General features: G+C 49.8%; 1 protein-coding gene across 1 annotated transcript in view; it reads right to left on the bottom strand.

Annotated features, from left to right (window-relative positions):
- Window positions 1–21955, bottom strand: part of NOL6 (nucleolar protein 6) — a 117267-nt gene that overhangs the window by 68116 nt on the left and 27196 nt on the right. The window contains exons 13-17 of the mRNA XM_082256869.1: window positions 19598–19720; window positions 2887–3035; window positions 1975–2050; window positions 646–783; window positions 282–399 (exon numbers count right to left, since the gene is read on the bottom strand). Coding sequence (XP_082112995.1) covers window positions 282–399; window positions 646–783; window positions 1975–2050; window positions 2887–3035; window positions 19598–19720 — 604 coding nt within the window. The remainder of the gene's footprint in view (window positions 1–281; window positions 400–645; window positions 784–1974; window positions 2051–2886; window positions 3036–19597; window positions 19721–21955) is intronic.

Raw genomic sequence — 21955 nt, 5'->3', positions numbered from 1 at the left:
GGAAAAAATTCCTTCCTGATCCCCCGAGAGGCAATCGGATATTCCCTGGATCAACTTTACCTATTATGTACACCCAGGAAAGAATCCAGGCCTTTTATAAAGCTATCTAGTGAGCTGGCCAGGACCACCTCTGGAGGGAGTCTATTCCACATTTACACTGCTCTTACGGTGAGGAAACCTTACAGTTAGAACTAGAAGAAAACTGCTGCAATAACTCCAGTGCTGCAAGCAAAGTCAAAGTGCCAGTCACTCAACCCACAAGCTGTGGATGTTAAACTTACCCTTTATAGGGGAAACATAGGCTGGGCTGGGCTTATCCACCAATGGGACCAGAAATTTCCTTTCCATCGCAGTCTTAAAAAAGTCCCACTCTGGTTTTACAACAAGAGGAGGAAAGACCTTCAAGGTTAAAAAAAAAAAGGAGAAAATCAAAATTTCCACTTATTTCAGCAAAAGCAACAAACTCCATGTTGGAAAAAGGCAGGAAAATGCAAAATAGTAGCAAGCACAGCTACTGGTCATAGAGATTACATGTAAAATATCCATGCTGTTGGAACAGTGGGGTTAGAGATAAATAAATGGGCCCACTAAGTGAAAAACTGGCTGATGTCAATATGCCGTAAAATAAACATCCTCCAAACTCACATCTGTATAGCGGAGTGATGGGTGGGTCCCCTGCACCGCGGTGACAGTAAGCGGTAAATCCTCTAGATTCCAAAGCTTCCTGCTGAGGTCGTCATAGGACTGGATGACACTGGCCATCTGCTCCTCCCCTGTACCAGGCTGAACATAGAACCATCATAAGCAAAGAGAAAATAAAACAAAGAGCAACAGAATGCATGAAGTTAATAGAAGTGAACATGAAGTGCCAGAAGTTGTGAGGAGTGGTAAAAGGAGAGAGGGATGCAGTGGAGGTTGAAAGGAGCGACGGTGAGCGACAGGAAGAGAGAAAAGGTAAGCAGTGGTAGTTGAGACAGACAAATTTGTGGAGATGAGTGGGGAGAAGTCGAAATGGGCGAGTGCGAGATGGAGAGAGGGGGGCGAGTGCGAGATGGAGAGAGGGGGGCGAGTGCGAGATGGAGAGAGGGGGGCGAGTGCGAGATGGAGAGAGAGGGGCGAGTGCGAGATGGAGAGAGAGGGGCGAGTGCGAGATGGAGAGAGAGGGGCGAGTGCGAAAAGAAGAGAGAGGGGCGAGTGCGAAAAGAAGAGAGGGGGGCGAGTGCGAAAAGAAGAGAGGGGGGCGAGTGCGAAAAGAAGAGAGGGGGGCGAGTGCGAAAAGAAGAGAGGGGGGCGAGTGCGAAAAGAAGAGAGGGGGCGAGTGCGAAAAGAAGAGAGGGGGGCGAGTGCGAAAAGAAGAGAGGGGGGCGAGTGCGAAAAGAAGAGAGGGGGCGAGTGCGAAAAGAAGAGAGGGGGGCGAGTGCAAAAAGAAGAGAGGGGGCGAGTGCAAAAAGAAGAGAGGGGGCGAGTGCGAAAAGAAGAGAGGGGGCGAGTGCGAAAAGAAGAGAGGGGGTGAGTGCGAAAAGAAGAGAGGGGCGAGTGCGAAAAGAAAAGGAGAGGGGAAGGGCAAGAGTGAGAAGCAGGGGGGGGGGCAAGTGTGAGAAGGAGGGGCAAGTAGAGGAATTCGAGATGGGTGAATGTGAGTGGCAGAAGGAGGGAGGGGTGAGAGAGAAGAAAGAGGGCAAAAGTGTGGGGAGAAGGGCGAGTAAGAGAGAGAGAGGGGGGGTTGAGCAGTGAAAGGTGAGTGTGAGTGGAAGAAGAAGAGGGGTGAACCGCAGGAGTTGAGAGGGGCAAGTCTGAGAATAAAAGAGGGGCAAGCATGAGAAAGACAATTTACTAAACCACGAAAAAAAGTAAAAGTGGAACAAGGGGAGCACACCAATAAGAAATAGCAAAGCAAAAGAGAAGTAGGCAGGAAATTTGAAGAAAGTGACGTACAGCGCTCTCCAATAATGGGCCCGGCGTTCTGCCTCTCACCTTTTTCCCCCTGGTAAGTGTGCAGTCCAGTAGATTTCCTGTGTAGCTGATGGCAGTCTCAGGCAGTTCGGCATGTCTAAGGATCGGAGACATTGTACAAGTTAATCCCTTCCTCACACAACCAGAATGGTGCATGGATTCTAAAATATAGTCAGCAATGTCAAACAACCATTCTGCTTATTAGAAGAGTTCCTAGAGCCGTGCCACATGTAAGCTGCCCATCTGTTACACTGTGTAGCTAGCCAGGTGCTGAGCCCATACAAAACACACAACTGTAGCAGAATGGGCCGCATTACAATGATGTCAAAATCCAACAGATTTATTGATGGACAGCACACACTGCATGCTTCCACCTTAGGTCCGACACCCCTAACGTGTTGCGCCCATCCAGGCTTGATCATGGAGATCAATAAACCCATTTTGCCTATTACAACAGGAAAGCTATTCAAGTTAAAGCACGCTATAAATTAATTATTCAGCAAAACACTGAAATTTCCAGGGCATACACACCTATTTTTTACTCCACTACAACACAAGACAATATTGTCACATAAATCACAAAAAAATAAAATAAAACTGTGTATTGTATTTTTCCTGGTTATAAACTGCGGCATTATTAGCACTAAATCTTTAAGAACTGTTGAGTGTAATCTTCTAATAAAGTGAAAGGGGACAGGTAGTGTCAGATGTACCAGCACTATCTGTCATGTCCTGCAGATATCCACAACACAGATTAAGCAGGAGAGAAATAATCATTATTTACTACATGCCTCACGCACTTTAGCATCAGATCCAACCGTATATCATTCTATGATCGCTTTTCAGCTTCCAATCAGCTTCCAACCCTGAAGGAGCTCTGTGCATGCGTACAAGTCCTGGCTGCAGTAATAATAAAGCTGTAACTGCACTCACAGCTGTAGAAGGTGTTTGATGATGAGTTCCGGAATCCTTCGCTTTTCCTGCGCATTGTCCGCCGGCCACACCACCGCCTCGCAGATCGATGCATCCTGGAACCTCCGGAGCTCCGATTTTGTTCCCCAAAACTTCCTAAAGTCCACAGCCTGCAACAAGGGAGAGAATTGTGAGCAATTCAGGTGGATTACCCAACTATGAAACCTAAAACCACAATGTCCATGCAATACACTACAGAGACTCCCTACTCAAAGCAAACAAAAACAAAGCCATACTCTTGATTTCCACACCATTGAGAACTACACTGCTCAAAAAATTTAAGGAAACACTTTAAAAACACATCAGATCCCAATGGAGAAAAATATCTTGCTGGATTATCTATACTGGTATGGACTGGGTAATGCGTTAGGATCTATACTGGTATGGACTGGGTAATGTGTTAGGATCTATACTGGTACGGACTGGGTAATGTGTTAGGATCTATACTGGTACGGACTGGGTAATGTGTTAGGATCTATACTGGTATGGACTGGGTAATGTGTTAGGATCTATACTGGTACGGACTGGGTAATGTGTTAGGAATAAAAGGATGCCACATCGTTTGATGGAACTGAGAATTATCAACCTACAGAGGGCTGAATTCAATGACACCCCAAAAACCAAAGTGAAAAAATGATGCAGCAGGCTAGTCCATTTTACTGAAATTTCATTGCAGCAACTCAGAATGGTCCTCAGTAGTTTGTACGGCCCCCACGTGCTTGTATGCATGCCTGACAACATTATCGAGGCATGCTCCTAATGAGACGACGGATGATGTCCTGGGGTATTTCCTCCCAGATCTGGACCAGGACATCACTGAGCTCCTGAACAGACTGAGGTGCAACCTGGTGGTGTCACATAGACCAAAACATAATGTCCCAGAGGTGTTTTATTGGATTTAGGTCAGGAGAGCATGGGGGCCATTCAATGGTATCAATTCCTTCATCCTCCAGGAACTGGCTACATACTCTCGCCACATGGGGCTGGGCATTGTCATGCACCAGGAGGAACCCAGGATCCACTGCACCAGCGTGTGGGGTCCGACAATGGGTCCAAGGATTTCATCCCAAATCGAATGGCAGTCACTGTGCCATTGTCTAGCCTGTAGAAGTCTGTGTGTTCCTCCATGGATATACCTCCCCAGACCAACACTGACCCACCACCAAACTGGTCATGCTGAACGATGTTACAGGCAGCATAACATTCTCCATGGCTTCTCCAGACCCTTTCACGTCTGTCACATGTGCTCAGGGTGAACCTGCTCTCACCTGTGAAAAGCACAGGGTGCCAGTGGCGGACCTGACAATTCTGGTGTTCAATGGCAAATGCCAATCGAGCTCCATGGTGCCAGCAATGAGCACAGGGCCCACTAGAGGACGCATGGCCCTCAGGCCACCCTCATGAAGTCTGTTTCTGATTGTTTGGTCAGAGGCCAGCACCAGTGGCCTGCTGGAGGTCATTTTGTAGGGCTCTGGCAGTGCTCATCCTGTTCCTCCTTGCACAAAGGAGCAGATACCGGTCCTGCTGATGGGTTAAGGACCTTTTATGGCCCTGTCCAACTTTCCTAGAGTAACTGCCTGTCTCCTGGAATCTCCTCCATTCTCTTGAGACCTTCTGGCAATGGCTTGTATTGATGTGCCATCCTAGAGGAGTTGGAATGCCTGTGCAACTTCTATAGCAGGGGTGGGGAACCTACTGTTCGGGGGCCGTATGCGGCCCCCGAAGTCATCTGGTCCGGCCCCCCATGCAGCTGAGTCTGTGTCTCTCAGCTGATCTGTCGGAATGGAGCCGATGCTTCCTGTATAGTTCCTGCTCCGTCATTACAGTCTGAGTGAGTCACAGGCGGAATGATATCAAATGCACTCCGCCTGTGACCAATACAGGAAACATCACCTCTTCCTCCAGCGTGGCACTGCTACACTTCTCCTAGCCAGCATTTCCCGCCAGCAGCACACACAGCAGTACCAGCAGTACTCACAACCAGTACCAGCAGTACACACAGCAGTACCAGCCAGAACCATCAGTACACACAGCAGAACCAGCAGTACCAGCCAGAGTCAGCAGTACCTACAACAGTACCAGCCAGCAGTACCTACAGCACAGTACCAGCCAGCAGTACCCACAGCAATACTAGCCAGCAGTACATGCCAGCAGTACCAGCCTGAGCCAGCAGTACCAGCCAGCAGTACCTACAGCACAGTACCAGCCTGAGTCAGCAGTACCCACAGCAGTACCAGCCAGCAGTATCAACCTGAGCCAGCAGTACTCGCAGCACAGTACAAGCCAGCAGTACCAGCCTGAGCCAGCAGTACCCACCAGCAGTACCTGCCAGCAGTTCTTTTCAAAACTTACCACCACAAAAAAGTCGACTGCGCTCCAGACTGACCGACGCAAACCTGGGAAACCTGTTGCGAGTAGCAACATCAATACCAGCTAACATCACACACCTCACCAAAGAGAATTAGTTGCAGCCATTACATTAGGGGTGAGTTAATTAAATGTTTGACCAAATATAACAGGCTAATTTTTAAGGTGATAATTTTGTACGGCCCCCGAATGGTTTTATAAATTCCCAAATGGCCCTTGGCAGAAAAAAGGTTCCCCACCCCTGTTCTATAGGGTCCAGGTATCGCCTCTTGTTACCAGGAGTGACCCTGACCCTAGCAAAATGCAAAACTAGTGAAAAGCAGTCAGAAAAGAGGAGTAGGATAAAAAAAAAAAAAAAAAATGTGAGTGGCCTCCACCTGTAAAACCATTTCTGTTTTGGAGGTCATCTCATTGTTGTCCATCTAGTGCACCTGTTAATTTTATTAACACCAAAGCAGCTGAAACTGATAAACAACCCCCTTCCACTACCTAACTGACCAAATCAATATCCCAGGAGATAACCGACTTGATGCTATACTCTGATTAAAATGTATTCCTTTATTTTATTTTTTTTTTGAGCGGTGTACTTTATAAGGAGTTGTAGCGTCAGAAGATTTTTTATCTTCATGCATTCTATAAAAAAAAAAAAAAACAACTAGGATGAACCCCAAGATTCGCACACCACACGATGCAAGTCCACATATGATAGTAGATCTTCCTAGAAGTAGATTTCCTAGCTTTTAACAGCGTTGGAGTCACTGACTCAGACAAACCTCTATCCTTCAACACCTGGCGTTCAACAGCCAAGCCGTCAAAGTCAGCGACTAAAGCAGGATGGAAAATTGGCTCTTGGGACAGCACATCCTCCCTGAGAGGAAGCTTCCAAGAAAGGGTCGGCGTACCAAGCCCAGGGAGGCAAGTCCGGAGCCACCAGAATGACTGGAATCCTTTCTGCCTCGATCCTGCGTAGAAGTCTTGGCAGAATCTTGATAGAAGGGAAAGCACAAATCAAAATGATACACGGAGCCACCAGCGCGTCTGTGGCGTCCGCAGGGGATCCTGTGACCATGCCACAAACCTCTGCACCTTTCTGTTAAGCCGACAGGCCAACAGATCCACCTCGGGGATGCCCCACCAGGGAAACAACTGATGAAACACCTCCGGATGAAGGGACCGCTTCCCTTGGTCCAACAGCTGCCGACAGATAATCCGCCTGCTAGTTTTCCACCCACGGAATGTGCATGGTGGAGAGGACTGAAACAAAATGCTAGCATGCCGGCTACCTCCAGAGCCGCCAGGATACCTCCCGGGTGATTGACATAAGCCACGGCCGTGGCATTGTCCGATTGAATGCGCACTGGACTTACCTGAAGATGATCCGTCCAGTGTTCCAGGCACAGTCAGATCGCTCACAGTTCCTGGACATTGATCGGTAGTCTGGACTCTGCCAGTATCCAGACGCCCTGAGCAGAATTTCTGCTGAGGACGCCTCCCCACATGGACAGGCTGGCATCCGTGGTGACCACTGTCCAATACAAGAGGAGAAAGGATTTGCTCAGCCGAAGCACCAGAGAATGAAGCCATCATATCAGGGACCCTTTCGTTCCTGGGCTTGGCTGGATCTGATTGTCCCATTTGCCCAGAATCTCCCTTTGCAGGGAGCTCGTATGGAACTGTGCAAATGGAACCGCCTCAAAAAGGTAGACACCATCAGGCCCAGCACCTGCATGCAAGTCCGGAGGAATGACCATCTACTGGACAGCAGGAGGCGCATTGTAGCCTGCAAATTCTGGAGTTTGTCCAAAGGAAGGAGCACTCTAGCTAAGGCCGAGTCCAGAGTCAGATCCAGATAGTCCAGCTTTGTGGACGGAACCAGAGCAGACTTCTGAAAATGCAGAACCCAGCCGAACTCCCTCAGAGTTCATATGGTGATCACCAGGTTGTCCATCAGAGCAGTAAGAGACTCTGGTCACAGAAGGAGGTCGTCCAAGTAGCCCAGTACTGCAATCCCCTGCTGACAACAACACACCAGGACAGGGTTCATACACATTTTTACCAATAAAATTCCATGACTTTTCCATGACTTTTCCCTGACTTCACGTAAATATTCATGACCTAAAGTTTCATGAAATGTCTATGTATACATGTTAAATAAGAAGAAAATCCATGTCACACCCAGCATATTTTTACTAAAATAAATTACAGTCTTTGTAGTGTACAGTACCTCTGCAGTTCGGGTTTCGTTTCTGGATACAGCGCGACTCAAAATGGTCCCTTGTTTTACAGTGGATGAGATGGAAGCACCACTGCCGCAGCTGGGAGCGGGTGTCACTTCAGGCGCACGGGTGAAAAAGCTGAGAACTCTGATGTAGGGGGGACTCTGGTGACCAGAGACCACTTTCCACAGAGTGAATGCACTAAGGAAGGGGGGGGGGTCCTGATATAAGGAGGAACCTTTTATAACAGTGCCCCCTTACATCAGTGACCCCCCCTCAGACTGGCAGGGCAGCACTGTCACTGACCTCCTCTTAGGTGCACCATGCTCTGGTTTTATCCTGTAGTCTCCTCTCCCCAGTCCACACATGTCTGACTTCTCCTGTGATCCCCATCCCGACTGTACTCCCACTTTTGACTCCTCTCCAGACCCCCTCGGAGACTGCAGACATGATAAAAGACAAGTGATGGTCAGAGATTACGGACATGATAGAAGAGATGGTTAGAGGCTGTGGACATGGTACAGGAGGTGGTCAGAGGCTGTGGACATGGTACAGGAGGTGGTCAGAGGCTGTGGACATGGTACAGGAGGTGGTCAGAGGCTGTGGACATGGTACAGGAGGTGGTCAGAGGCTGTGGACATGGTACAGGAGGTGGTCAGAGGCTGCGGACATGGTACAGGAGGTGGTCAAAGGCTGCGGACATGATACAGGAGGTGGTCAAAGGCTGTTGACATGATACAGGAGGTGGTCAGAGGCTGTGGACATGATAGAAGAGAAGGTCAGAGACTGCGGACATGATAAAAGATAGAAGAGCACTGGGGGGGGGGGGGGGCCGGAGAGCACAGGGGAAGCAGAGAGCACTGGAGGAGCTGAAGGGCATGGGGGGGGGGATAGAGAGAATTAAGGGGGGGTTTGGAAAGCATTGTAGGGGGGTTGGAAGGCGCAGGGGAGTGGAGAGCACTGGGGCAGGGGGGGGCAGGCAGGGAAAACCAGGGGGATGGAGAGCACAGGGGGGAGGGGGGGGAACTGGAGAGCACAGTCTGGGGGGGGGGGGACAGGAAATCACTGAGGGGGGAGCCAGGGAGCACAGGGGGGGTGGAGAGCACTTGGGGAGCCTAAGAGCACGGAGGGGGCTAAGAGCACTGGGGGAGGTAAAGAGCACTGGGGGAGGTAAAGAGCACTGGGGGAGGTAAAGAGCACTGGGGGAGGTAAAGAGCACTGGGGGGGGGCTAAAAGAGCACTGGGGGGGCTAAAAGAGCACTGGGGGGGGCTAAAAGAGCACTGGGGGGGGGGGGTAACAGCACTGAGGGGGGGGGGTAACAGCACTGAGGGGGGGGGGTAACAGCACTGAGGGGGGGGGGTAACAGCACTGAGGGGGGGTAACAGCACTGAGGGGGGGTAATAGCACTGAGGGGGGGTAATAGCACTGAGGGGGGGTAATAGCACTGAGGGGGGGTAATAGCACTGAGGGGGGGGTAATAGCACTGAGGGGGGGTAATAGCACTGAGGGGGGGTAATAGCACTGAGGGGGGGGTAATAGCACTGAGGGGCAGGGTAATAGCACTGAGGGGCGGGGTAATAGCACTGAGGGGCGGGGTAATAGCACTGAGGGGCGGGGTAATAGCACTGAGGGGCGGGGTAATAGCACTGAGGGGCGGGGTAATAGCACTGAGGGGCGGGGTAATAGCACTGAGGGGCGGGGTAATAGCACTGAGGGGCGGGGTAATAGCACTGAGGGGGGCCATAGGGCTGGGCGATTTTGCCTAAAAAAAGTCTTAGATTTTTAAAGAAAAATTCGAGTTTTGATTCGATTTTTTTTTCAATGCACTTAAAAAATGACTGCAGACATCAGATATAGTGTCAAAAGTGCAACTTTTTTGCTATGATTGTCCTCAAGAGTTAAAATGCGTAGAATCCCAAAACAAAAAGTAAATGAGGCTCTATGCAGCTGTCCCATCTCATCCCCCTCCTATCCAGCACACGAGACTCCTCAGGCACTCTCACTGACCTTCTTCCTGCCGCTGCAGCTGCCTTCTTCACACAGAGATGCGGGCGGCCCGACGGACACCGGCCTGACATCCACCAGTGCACGCGCCCCCCCCCGCTGGTACGTCCCTGAGAGCGGGACAGTAAATGCACGATTTCTCAGTTTCAGGTCTCAGCGGATCAATCCGCCGCAGAGTTCCCAGCCTGTCACGGTCTATTCATATTGAAGAGACCAGTGATCAGGCTTCAGCCGAAACAGAGAAAATAGTCCACTTACTGTCCCCCGCTCCCACAGAATACAGGGGACCCAGAGACAAAATTAAAAAGTTGCACAACACTTTTCCATGACTTTTCCAAAACTTAGTAAGTTTACTCATTTTCCAGGACTTTTCCAGACCTGGAAAGTGTCATGTTAAAATCCCATGACTTTTCCAGGATTTTCATGACCGTACGAACCCTGCCGGGAGCAAAACTTTTGTGACTACCCGAGGAGAGGAGACGAGACCAAAGGGTAACGCCACAAACTGTTAATGCTCCTCTTCCACGGCAAAGCGGAGGAAGGGCTGGTGACAGGCATATATTTGAATGTGCAGGTAAGCGTCCTTGATGTCGATAGATGCAAAAAAAACCCCCTGTTGCAGGGACACCACTACAATGCGAATGGACTCCCATTCTGAACTCAGCGCCTTGAGGTCCAGAATTGGACGCACATTGCCTTCCTTCCTGGGAACTGTAAACAGGTTTGAGTAAAACCCCTGAATACATTCCTAAGTCAGAACAGGGACAATCACCCATTGAAGTAACAAGTCTTGCACCTCCCCAAAAAGACCCTGTAAGCAGGGAAAGGCGCAAGTTGGAAGGAAAGAACCTTTCCGGAGGGTAAGAACGAAACTTGATCTTGTAGCCGGACCGTATGACTTAGTGGATCCACCTGTCTTGTACCAGGGAAGTCCACAGGCCTGGAAAGCAGCAAAGACGTTCCCCAACCCCAGATAAGGGTGAGGGCACACCTTAATGCTGAAGGAGTATTGTCCGTGGGTCTGGAGAAGCCCGATCTCGACTTGCCAGACCAAGTTCACTTGGATCCACCAAAGGCGGCCCTGAAAGCTTTTATGATCTGAGAAGAATGGCCCACGTCTACGACAAGGGTCCTTGCCCTTACTAGCCCGCGGAAGAAAGGTACCCCCCCCCCCCCCCCCCGAGACTCTTAAAGGGCAGCTCCAAACATGACGATCTCCTTGAAAAGGAAGATCAGTCAAGGCCTTTTCAGAAGTCTGGTCCTCAGACCAGCATTTGAGACAAAAAATACACCGAAGGACCACTGCCCAGAAACAGAAACAGAGAGCCTAGCAACTAGGGGAGCCACATCCAAAGAGGCATCCCAGATAAACTGCAGCCCCTGGACCAACTGGTCCGCCAGCTAAGCAAAGGCGGGGGAGCTGCTCCCCCTCCAGGTCATGGCGTAAAAGCTTAGGCCATGTTTTTGTGTACACAGTAAGATGCTCTTACTGAGGGTAGTAAAATATTTAATTCTCCACATTGGGGGGGAAGAAAATTGATTACTTCCCCACTGACAGGATAGAGATCTGCCTTGTTTACATAGTAAATTGTCCTGTGTGGCCAATAATACACGGTACGTGATTTTGCGCAGGAGAGCCGCCTTGCTGCCGTATATGTAAGCTGTATGGTCAGCAAGCAGTAAAAGGGATTGTAAAGTCTAAACATGTTTTAGCTAAATGCATTCCCTTCAAGAAAGTAAAAAAAATTTCAGTATGTGTCATCACCCCCCTCACCCCTCTCATACTTACTTGGGCCCGATCTCGATCCAGCGCTGTGTCCGTCTGCAGCGGCTTTCTCCTCTTCTCTCTGCTCTCACAGGCTTTGCTGAGAACAGCGGGAGCCATTGGCTCCTGCTATTGTAAGTCCAATCCCATGATGAGGGACCGAGCCTCTCAGTCTTTGTTTATATTATATTTTATGCTTCATATTGTGTTTATATATGTTTATATTATATTTTATGCTTCATGTGATTTATTTTGGCACACTGTCACTTTACTATTTGTCTCAAGCACTTTATTTTGTCAATTTGCACCACCTTTAGCACTTTTGTGCACCGAGTCCCTTTTTCATATTTTTAAAGCACTTTAGCCAGCTAGCATCTACTGCCATTTGATGTTTTTTTTTTTTTTTGAAAATCTTTTTTATTGAATTTTGCAAGAAAAACAACAACTACAAACATTGGTGCTCAGGCCCAGACCAGATACGAGCTAGCAGCAATACATACATAATGAAACACGGCACCCGCGCAGGGGTCCAAAGGGAAAGGCAAGTGTAGTACAAACCAAGTGAAAGGTATACACAGCAGCCCTGAGAGACACAGCAGATATTATTAAACAATAGGAGATCCTCACCAAAACCCATCAGCAGGGCCCATGCTCAATACAGGTCAGCCCCAAACATCACAGAATCCCATAACACCCCAAGGCGAGGGGCGCCATCCGCCTAAGACGGAAGGCGAGACCCGCCTCCCCCACCCGGGACAGCGGGGGGATCGGAGAGCCACCGAGTCCACACCCTATCAAACTTTTTCCGGCAACCCCTGTGCACATAAGTGTCTTTATATAAGGGGAGGACTGAATTCACCAGGGACCTCCATTGTTGAACCGTGGGAGGGGAGCGCTGTCGCCAGTGGAGCACAATGGATTTCCTGGCATAGAACAATAATAAACCGAGCAACGTGCGGTCCGCCACCCGAGACACCAGATCATCCAGTAGGCCGAGTAAACATATTCTCGGGGAGGGATCTAGCGAGATGGAGGAGACCTCTGCGATCGTGTGTAGCACCCCGGACCAAAAGGTAGAGAGATGGGGACAGGTCCAGAATATATGAAGGAAGTCACCCGGGGCCTGGCCACAGCGCCAGCACTCCGGCGACTGGGAGGCGTGCATTTTATGTAACCTATGCGGGGTGAGGTAGGCTCTGTGTGCAATTTTGAATTGAATAAGTCTATCCCTGAGTGAGACCAACATTTTGAATGGAACCTCCCACATGTTCATCCAGTCCTCCTGGCCCAGGTCCGGAACGTCCCCGGTCCACCGAGCACGGAGACCAGAGAGCTCCGGAGAATGCACCCGGAGGAGATGCGCGTAAAGGGTCGACAGCGCTCGTTCAGAGCAGTCGTGCCGCAAAACCCGCTCAAGATCTGACTGCACTACCTGGGAACCACCGGGTGGAAACTGGGACCTGAAGGCATGGGAGAGCTGTAGGTAGCGGAAAACCATGGAGGGTGGTACATTGAAGGAATCCACGAAAAATTGAAGGGGGGGAAAGGAGAGGTCAGGGGAGATGTCTGAAAGTTTCTTAACATGGTACTTCGCCCACACCGCTGGGTCCGGGAGGGAGCAGAGATGCGGCAAGTTGGGATTATACCACAGAGGTGCGTTGGGGGAGACAGCAGAGCCCGGGTAGCCCTCTAGCTGCAAACCAGATTTCCATGCCCGCAGGACCGTAACCATGGAGGTCGTGAGACCATGCGGGGCCCTAGGACCCCGAAACAACAGATGAGTGAGCGCCTCCACGGACCCGAGCACCGCTGCCTCCACCGCAACCGCCGAGTTATGAAGGTCGGGGTTCAGCCACCAAGCCGCAGACACCAGCTGGGAGGCTAGAAAATATTTGTGGCAGTCAGGGAAAGCTAGGCCCCCCTGTGAGGGGGGGCGCATAAGGGTGGAAAGTTTATATCTTGGGGGGCGGGGACCCCACAAAAAGGAGGAGAACAACTTATTCAGGGAAGCGAAGAAGGACTTTGGTATCCATTGCGGAGAGTGTCGGAAGAGATACGTAAATTTGGGCAGCACTTTCATCTTGATCAGGTTAACCCGGCCCAGAAGGGAAAGGGGCAAGTTCTCCCATGCCTCCAGCTTGGTCCTGAGCGCCGCCACCACCGGCTCCAGGTTGAGAGCGACAAAGTCGTCAACGACCCCAGAGACCCTAACTCCTAGATACACCAACACATCCACCCACTGTAGCTGAATATCGGGCGGCGCCGAGCGTCGGGCCCCCTGGTCAATCGCCAACAGCTGCGACTTGGACCAGTTGACCCGCAGCCCGGTTACCCGAGAGTAGGCCTCCAGGACATGTAAGGCACCCGTGAGCGAAGAGTCGGCATCATTCAGGAACAACAGCAGGTCGTCAGCGTACAGGGCCACCCTCTCCTCCAGCCCGGCAATCCGCAGGCCCCGAACCAGCGGGGAAATGCGGAGGGCCTCCGCCACCGGCTCCATAGCAATGGCGAACAGGGCCGGGGAGAGAGGGCAGCCCTGCCTCGTGCCCCTGGACAGAGCAAACCAAGACGACAGCCGTCCCCCCAAACGAATGGCCGCCACCGGTGAGCTGTAAATGATTTTTAACCACGTAATGAAGAGCAGGGGGAACCCCATCCTTCTGAGAGTCTCCCACAGGAAGGGCCATTCCACCGAATCGAAAGCCTTTTCGATATCCAGTGAAGCAACCACTCTGGAACCCACATTAACATGTTGTGCCTGGAGGTTGGTATACAGTCTGCGGAGGTTAACGTCTGTGGACCTATGAGGCATAAAGCCAGTCTGGTCTTGGTCTACCACAGAGGGGAGCAAGGGCTGCAGGCGGATAGCCAGTAGTTTGGTCAGGATCTTTAGGTCCGTGTTGAGCAGCGCTATAGGTCGGTAAGAAGCGCACAGTTTCGGGTCCTTAGGGGGCTTATAGATAAGAACAATATGCGCTCCAGCCATCGAGGGAGGGAGAGACCCCTCCGCAAGACACCTGGTGAACAACGAAGCCAGTAGAGGGGCCAAGAGTCCAGAGTGGGTCTTGTAAAAGTCCACGGGGAGACCGTCTGGACCCGGAGCCCTGCCTCCTGGAATAGTCGAGAGAACAGCCAGGACCTCCTCAGATGTGATGGGTCTCACCAGCCATTCCCTCTCGCAAGCAGAGAGCCAGCCCAGGGCCACGGGGTCCAGAAGGGAGTCCAGAGCGGTCGGTCGAAAGTCTGGGGGAAGGGTAGTGGTGTAGAGGGCGCTATAATATGAGCGAAAGGCATCTAAGATGTCCTCGGGAGCGGTCAGGGAAACCCCCGCGGGGGAAGTGAGCTCTGGGACCACCGTCAGGGGGGCATCATGCTGGGATAGCAACGCCAGAAACCTACCATTCCTATCCCCTTGCTCAAAAAAGGATTGTCGAGAGTGATACATGGACAACCTCGTGACCTCGGACATGTGAAGATGGAGGTCTCGCTTCATCGCCTGCAACGCCTCGAAGTTTGAGGTAGAAGGGTCCAGGCCGTACGCGGCAGTGGCCCCCTCCACCCCCCCCTCCAGGCGAGTCAGCTCCGCGGCCTGCTGTACCTTAACTGCTTTAATGATAGACATATATTGGCCCCTAGTATAAGCTTTAAACGCGTCCCAAACCAGCCCAGGTGAGGACGTGTCGGCATTGTTCCTCCAATAGTCCTCCAGAACCGGCGGGATCCGAGAGGCGACATCCGGTTGTTCCACCCACTGGGAGCCCAAACGCCACATGGAGGCCGAACGGGCCGCGCCAGAGCGGAGGGTGAGCTCCAAGGGGCAGTGGTCAGACAGACCCGCCGGTAAGTACTTCGCCGTCGCCACATCGGATAACGCCAGGGAGTTGGCAAACGCCAGGTCAATTCTGGAGGAGGTCTTATAAGAAGAGGAGAAACACGAATAACCTCTTTGGTCCGGGTGCTTCCAACGCCAGACCTCCCGCACCCCAGCAGCCTCCGACCAATGCAGCAGATCCTCTGAAAAGGATTTAGGGGGTGAAGGCCTGTCCAGAGCAGGGCAGAGAATGGCATTAAAATCCCCCAGAAACAGCAATTTCGCAGGGCAGTAAGGGGAGACCTTATCCAACACAGTGTAGAGAATATCAGACTTAAACGGAGGAGGAACATATAGGCCCACTAACACATATCTACAGTGCCACATGGTGAGGACCAAAACAACATAGCGGCCCATGGGGTCCGTGTGGACCGCCTCCACCTCACAAGGCAAGGTTTTGCGGATCAGCACCGAGACCCCACGGGCGTAACTAGAGTAAGAAGCATGAAATGATTTGTGAACCCACGGCTTTTTGAGGGACTGTAGCTTGCTTCCCACCAGATGCGTCTCTTGAAGGATCACTATAGAAGGCTTGCGGGAGGACAGGTACTGAAACATCAGAGCCCTCTTAAATTTGGAGTTGAGGCCCCTGACATTCCAGGAGATAACGGAGAAGGACTGGGAGTCACGGGAGGCCATAACAAACAGCTAGGGTGAAGATGGGGAGGGACCCCGCGGGGGCCTGCCGTAGCATCTGGGGAGCAGCAAGACCAGTCGGACCCAAGCACCATACACTTAAACACAGAACAATGAACACTAAAACACAAAAGTGAATAACAACATAACCCAGGCACGTAGTGCCTATCCTGCCAAACCCCAGCATCCCCCGCAAAAAGAAAAAAGGAACCGGGGGGGGAACCAAGGCCCCCCGGGGGGAGCTGGGGCCGGCCTGTACCCCAAAAAACAACAACGTCATTGAACCAGAGCTCCCGCGAGAGCTATAGCATAGAGCACGGGAGTGAGGGGCAGGGGGAAACAAAAACAAGGGGGGGGGACCTGAGTGAGTGGCCGGGGGGGGGGGGGGGCAGCACCAGGAGCGGAAGGGTCAGCAGAAGAGAAAAAGGGGGAGAAAACCAAATGTCCCAGCACAGTCCAACGTCTTGAAACCAGCTCCTTAACAGTGAGCTACCCAGAGTACATCATGAATGGGTAAAGACAATTCTCAAGGCACGAAATAAGAGATGTGGGGGGGCAGGCAGGGGGACCGGGGCAGGAGGGCAAGGCAGGGGGACAGATAAGGAAGAAATCCAGGGCCACAACTAAAACAGGATGGATACTTGCGTTGCTCGGGCCCAGGAGGCAGCACGGATCAGCGAACGTCCAGCCAGGAAGCCGCCTGTTCCGGAGTATCAAAGAACCGGGTGCGATCGCCATCGATTACCCGGAGTCTGCTCGGATAAAGGAGGCTGTATTTGATGCCTAGATCGCGGAGACGCTTGCGGATGTCGGTGAATTGGCGGCGTTGACGTTGCACTTCTTGCGAGTAGTCCGGGAACAGCATAATTCGGGCGTCCTCATAACGGAGTTCTTTCTTGGAACGAGCCGCCGCCAATAGTCTGTCCCGGTCCCTGTAGTTAAGCAGCCGCAGCAGGAATGGCCTGGGAGGCGCCCCCGGAGCGGGGGGGGTCGGGGGGACCCTGTGTGCCCTCTCCACCACGAAGGTCGGCGGCATGTCAGGCAAATCCAGCAGCTTGGGGAGGAAGGCCTCCGCAAATTCGGCAGGTTTGGAGCCCTCAGCCCGCTCCGGCAGCCCCAGGATGCGGATGTTGTTGCGCCTCAGGCGATTTTCGGTGTCAATCGCCCTGTCCTGGAGAGCCTTCACCTGCAGCTGTAAGGCATGGATGTCCCTGGAGTCCTCCCTGGAATTGTCCTCCAGGCGGGAGATGCGATCCTCCGCCTCAGACACCCGAGAGCGGAACTTGTCCAAGTCATGTCTAATAAGGCTGATATCCGTCGCCAGATAATCGATTTTAACAGTCAGGGTATCCTTACATGCCTTAATCGCCTCCAGGATGTCCGATGGAGAGGGATCCTGTGGTCGGCCAGGGCTCGGCTCCGTCTGGGTGCTGACCGACATGCTGGAGAGAGGAGGCCTCGTGTCCAAGATGGCCGCCGGCGGCCTCTGGGGACCGGGAGAAGAAGCGGGCGCAGCCGAAGAACGGAGCCTCCCGGGAGCTATCGGAGGGGCTCGCTGCTTCCCGCTCGTCTTCTTAGGGGGACCCAGGGTGAAAAAGGGGGTGCCGAGGATGATCGGGTAGCTCAAGGGCAGAAAAGGATGAGATCAGGATCGGAGCTCCGGCTTCACACGTCCGCTCGGCTTCACATCCCGGCCACGCCCCCACTGCCATTTGATGTTTAGTTTTAAATAGCGCTGTACGTTATTTTATATTATAATTCTTTGACTTTGCAGTGGTAAGCACAGTTGGTATAGCTTCTGTGTCGCACATAATATTATTTAATAGTTTGCGCTGATTTATATACTTTTGTCACATAGTCTGTTTATAGACACAGGCAACACGGCTCAGGATCAAGCCTGCAGGTGTGCCACCACAGAAAGCGGCTTCCTATGGTGGCACACTCAGAAGAGGTTATTTTTTTATGTTTGATATTTTAAAAGAAAAAAAAAAAAAAAATTTACTTTACAAAATGCTTTAAAATAAATATATACTTGTCAATAACATGTAAAGAGGACTCCAGTCTTAGCTAGAATTTTCAGCTTCTGGGTGTGTTGTATGCCTGCATCTCCCACTGTATTTCTCAGTTTATGGGCACACCGAGCAGTAGGAAGAGGAAGGCTTTTAACAAATCCAGAGGAATCAGATGCTGAATGAGGCAGATGCTCTAGTTCTGCAAGAAAGCAAAAATTGGATCTAACCGTGAGAGCAAACCATAGTGCCATCATGTAATGACCGATAAATCGTTCAATAGACATAAATGAATCACTTTTTTGTTCGTTTTCTTAAATATACCGAGTGCATACAGTTTGGACGAGAAGCACATTAACCTTTCCATTTATCGTTCATTCGGCAGAAAATTTCCAAACTTGTTCTTCATTTTTTCTTTGGCTCAAAAACGTGACAACCGATTACAGATTTGTGCCCATTAACTGGCCGAAAAACGAAAACTGTCCAAATGACCAAATTTCAGCCGATTTTTCCTATAGTGTATTGCCAGCATAAGGGTTTTATTTGTGTATATTACATGGGCTGCATTTATTAGAGATTTTACAATTACAGCCAAGTCTCTCCAACCAGTCCCCACCCGGGCCAATTCTGGCATTTCCTCACCTATATGTAAATTTCATTTTTCTGCTAGAAAATTACTTAGAACCCCCAAACATTATATTATATTATAATATATATATATATATATATTTTTTTTTTTTTTTATTTTGTTTATAACAGAGCCTAAAAAATAAAATGGCGGTTGTTGCCATTTTTTATGTTGTATGGTATTTGTGCAGCGATTTTTCAAATGCAATTTTTTTGGGAAAAAATACACTTTAATGAATTTGAATGCAAAAATAAAAAACACAACATATAACGCAATTTTTATGGTAAAATAAAAAAAAAATAAAAAAGACGAGGTTTCACCAAGTACATAGATACCCAACATGTCATGCTTAAAAATTGTGCACGCTCATGGAATGGCGGCAAACTACGATACATAAAAATCTCTATAGGTGACGGTTTAAATTTTTTTTTACAGGTTACCAGTTTAGATTTACAGAGGTGGTCAGGTGCTAGAATTATTGCTTTCACTGGAACGTTTGTGGGGATACCTCACATGTGGTGCGAACACCGTTTACATATGTGGGTGCGACCTACACACCTATACGGTTTTACAGTTTAAAAAACTCCAGATCTCTTTTACCCTGGAATGCATGAGATAAAAAAAAAAAAAAAAAAAAAACACACATCGATCTCCGCTTTCCAGGGAAAAAAAAAAATGGCGTCATGACGTCACTTCCGGTCTCCAAAGATCATAGAGATTGCCAGGGATCATTAGGTCCATGATCAGCTCTGTGGTAACCCGGCAATGCTGCTGGATCGGATCCTGGGCTTTCCAATCACACAAAAACCCGGAAAGGCATCATAAGGTGGCTGCCCGCTGCCCGTAAAAGCAATCCAGCGGCTAATCAGCTGCTAGGAGTGCTTTTACTAGAGAGAGAAACGCCAGCTGAAAAAAATAAGATACTGGAATGATGCTTGTAGCTGCAGGCATCATACCAGTATAACCACTTCAAGTCCAGGACGTCCTACAGGCGGGAAGTGGTTAGGAGCTCTGTCACCCATCTGATAAGACAATAATTCACCGGTTTACCCCATATACTCCACAAAAGAAACAGATCCCTGGGTAGTGGAGGGGTGGGGGAATCATAAGAGGTGCAAAAAGCTTTGTCAGGACTTGACAGAAGAGATAATGACGTATATACAAAATCTTCTTACCTCTGGACTGTCTGCAGCTGGTCCTTTCTCCAGGACGCTGGTGTAAAACTCTGCCGTGAGCACTAGGCCTATTGACAGCGTGCCGATGTCCGTGTGTTTTGCAGGTTCCTCTGTGATCTTCCACTGTGACAACAACAAACAGTCTAATTACAGACATCCAACAATGAGCCATTACAGATCTGCAGACTATCTCCTCTACCTAAACCTAAATCAAAGAAAAAGTAAAAAAGTGCTGCCCAACATCAGGCACCACAAACACTACATCTACCACCGCCCTTAACCTCTTCATGCCCACGCTATAGCCGAAAGACGGCTTCAGTGCGGGCCTAAATTGCTGAGAGGGCGTCCATTTACGTCCCTCCCATGCATGAGTTGCCTTCACGCTCTCTGCAGGGCGTGCGCGCGGCTCGCTCTGTGATCAGCGAGCCAATGAGACTCAGCTGATCACAGATCGGAGTAAGATGCGGTCCCGACCCCTTACCACGTGATCAGCTGTCAGCCAATGACAGCGGATCACGTGATGTAAACAGCAGCAGATAATCTGCTTTTTTTCTTCCAATGACGACAGCGTGGAGAGGAGAAAAAAGAAACCCAATCACTGGCTGCTGTCAGAGGGACATTGGTCCCATAGAGGGATAGCAACTGCCGCCTCATCGGTGCCCACCAATGCCACCTACCAGTGCCCAACAGTGCAATGCCACCTACCAGTGCAACTCACATGATTGATGATTAAAACAGACACATCTAAGTATGCAGCATCCGGGGTACAGCTGTCCACATAGATCGTCCTCCGCACAGCCATCAACGTCATCCCTTCCACACTGCGCTCCATGAGCGCTTCAAGCCTCGCTTTCAGATCGCTCTCCTGCAGGGTAGTCTTCCCGGTCACAACTGCAGACTGACAGCGGTGAGAGCCGGCGGTGCAGAGGACGGTCTATGTGGACAGCTTTACCCCGGATCCAGTCATACTTATCAACCGCGTGAGTTGCTAAATGTTGAACCTTCATTAAATGTAATCATATTGCTACACTTAGAAGGTGCCTCTCTTCTCTTTTATACTCAGTTTCTGCTGGATTTTGCTTCTAATCCCCTTGTGGAGGCACCATTTGTGGATGGACATTTTATGGTTACACAACCCATCATATTGCTATAATATTTATATATGGACAATAAACTGAAAGACTTATGAATAAATGGTTGTGGAAGGAATCATCCGAGTTTCTATTATTTCTTATGGGGAAATTTGCTTTGGTATACGAGTGCTTTCAATTACAAGCATGTTTCCGGAGCCAATTATGCTCGCAATCCAAGGTTTTACTGTGTATTAAAAAGCTGAGAAGGGCTTTAGGCCACCAAGTGTCTCTTATGGCTAGTTTCCACTGAGTGGTATGGTACGGTTCGGTACGGTACGGTACACATTGCGTTTCCACTGCCAATAGTACCCTTTTCATGATAGGCGTGGTGTAGCTGGTCACAGCAGGAAAGCTGTGATAGACTATTCTCTGTCAACCAATCAAAGTTCTGCAGAGTGTAGCTCCACCCAGTTGGTACGGGTCTAATGTGCTTGGTATCCCAACGAAAGGGTACCAAAAAGTGGTACGGTACGGTTCGGAATTAGGGTACCATTCATAATGGAAACGGCATAAATAGCGTACCGTACCGAACCGTACCAGAAAGCTCAGTGGAAACGCGCCATTAAGCTCCAGGGGATTAACCCCCTTCATGACCAGGCCACTTTTTGCGATACAGCACTGCGTTACTTTAACTGACAATTGCACGATCATGCAATGCTGCACCCAAATAAAATGTATGCCATTTTCTTCCCACAAATAGAGCTTTCTTTTGGTGGTATTTTATCACCTGTGTGTTTTTTATTTTTGCGCTATAAACAAAAAAAAGCTTACAATTAAAAAATATATATTTTATATTTTCTGCTATAAAACCTATCCAAAAAAAAAAAAAACAAAATCTAAATTTCTTCATAAATTTTGGCCAATATGTATTCTGCTGCATATTTTTGGTAAAAAAAAATCCCAATAAATGTACATTGATTGGTTTACACGAACGTTATAGCGTCTACAAACTATGGTATATATTTATGGAGCTTTCATTTTTGTTTTTTTAATACTAGTAATGGCGGCGATCAGCGACTTATAGCAGGACTGCGATATTGTGGACACTTGGGACACTAACTACTAAAACTTTTGACAGTTTGCGGGAACCAGTGACACCAATACAGTGATCAAGGCTAAAAATATGCATTGTCACTGTACTAATGACACTGACTGGGAAGGGGTTAAAAATCTAGGACGATCAAAGGGTTAACTGTGTGCCTTAGCTAGTGTTTTTGTGATGTGT

Source organism: Pelophylax lessonae (genome assembly GCF_965119305.1).
Source record: "Pelophylax lessonae genome assembly, chromosome: 1".
Taxonomy (NCBI): Eukaryota; Metazoa; Chordata; class Amphibia; order Anura; family Ranidae; genus Pelophylax; species Pelophylax lessonae.
Note: the sequence above shows the minus strand (reverse complement) of the source record. Positions and strands in the feature narration are given on the sequence as shown.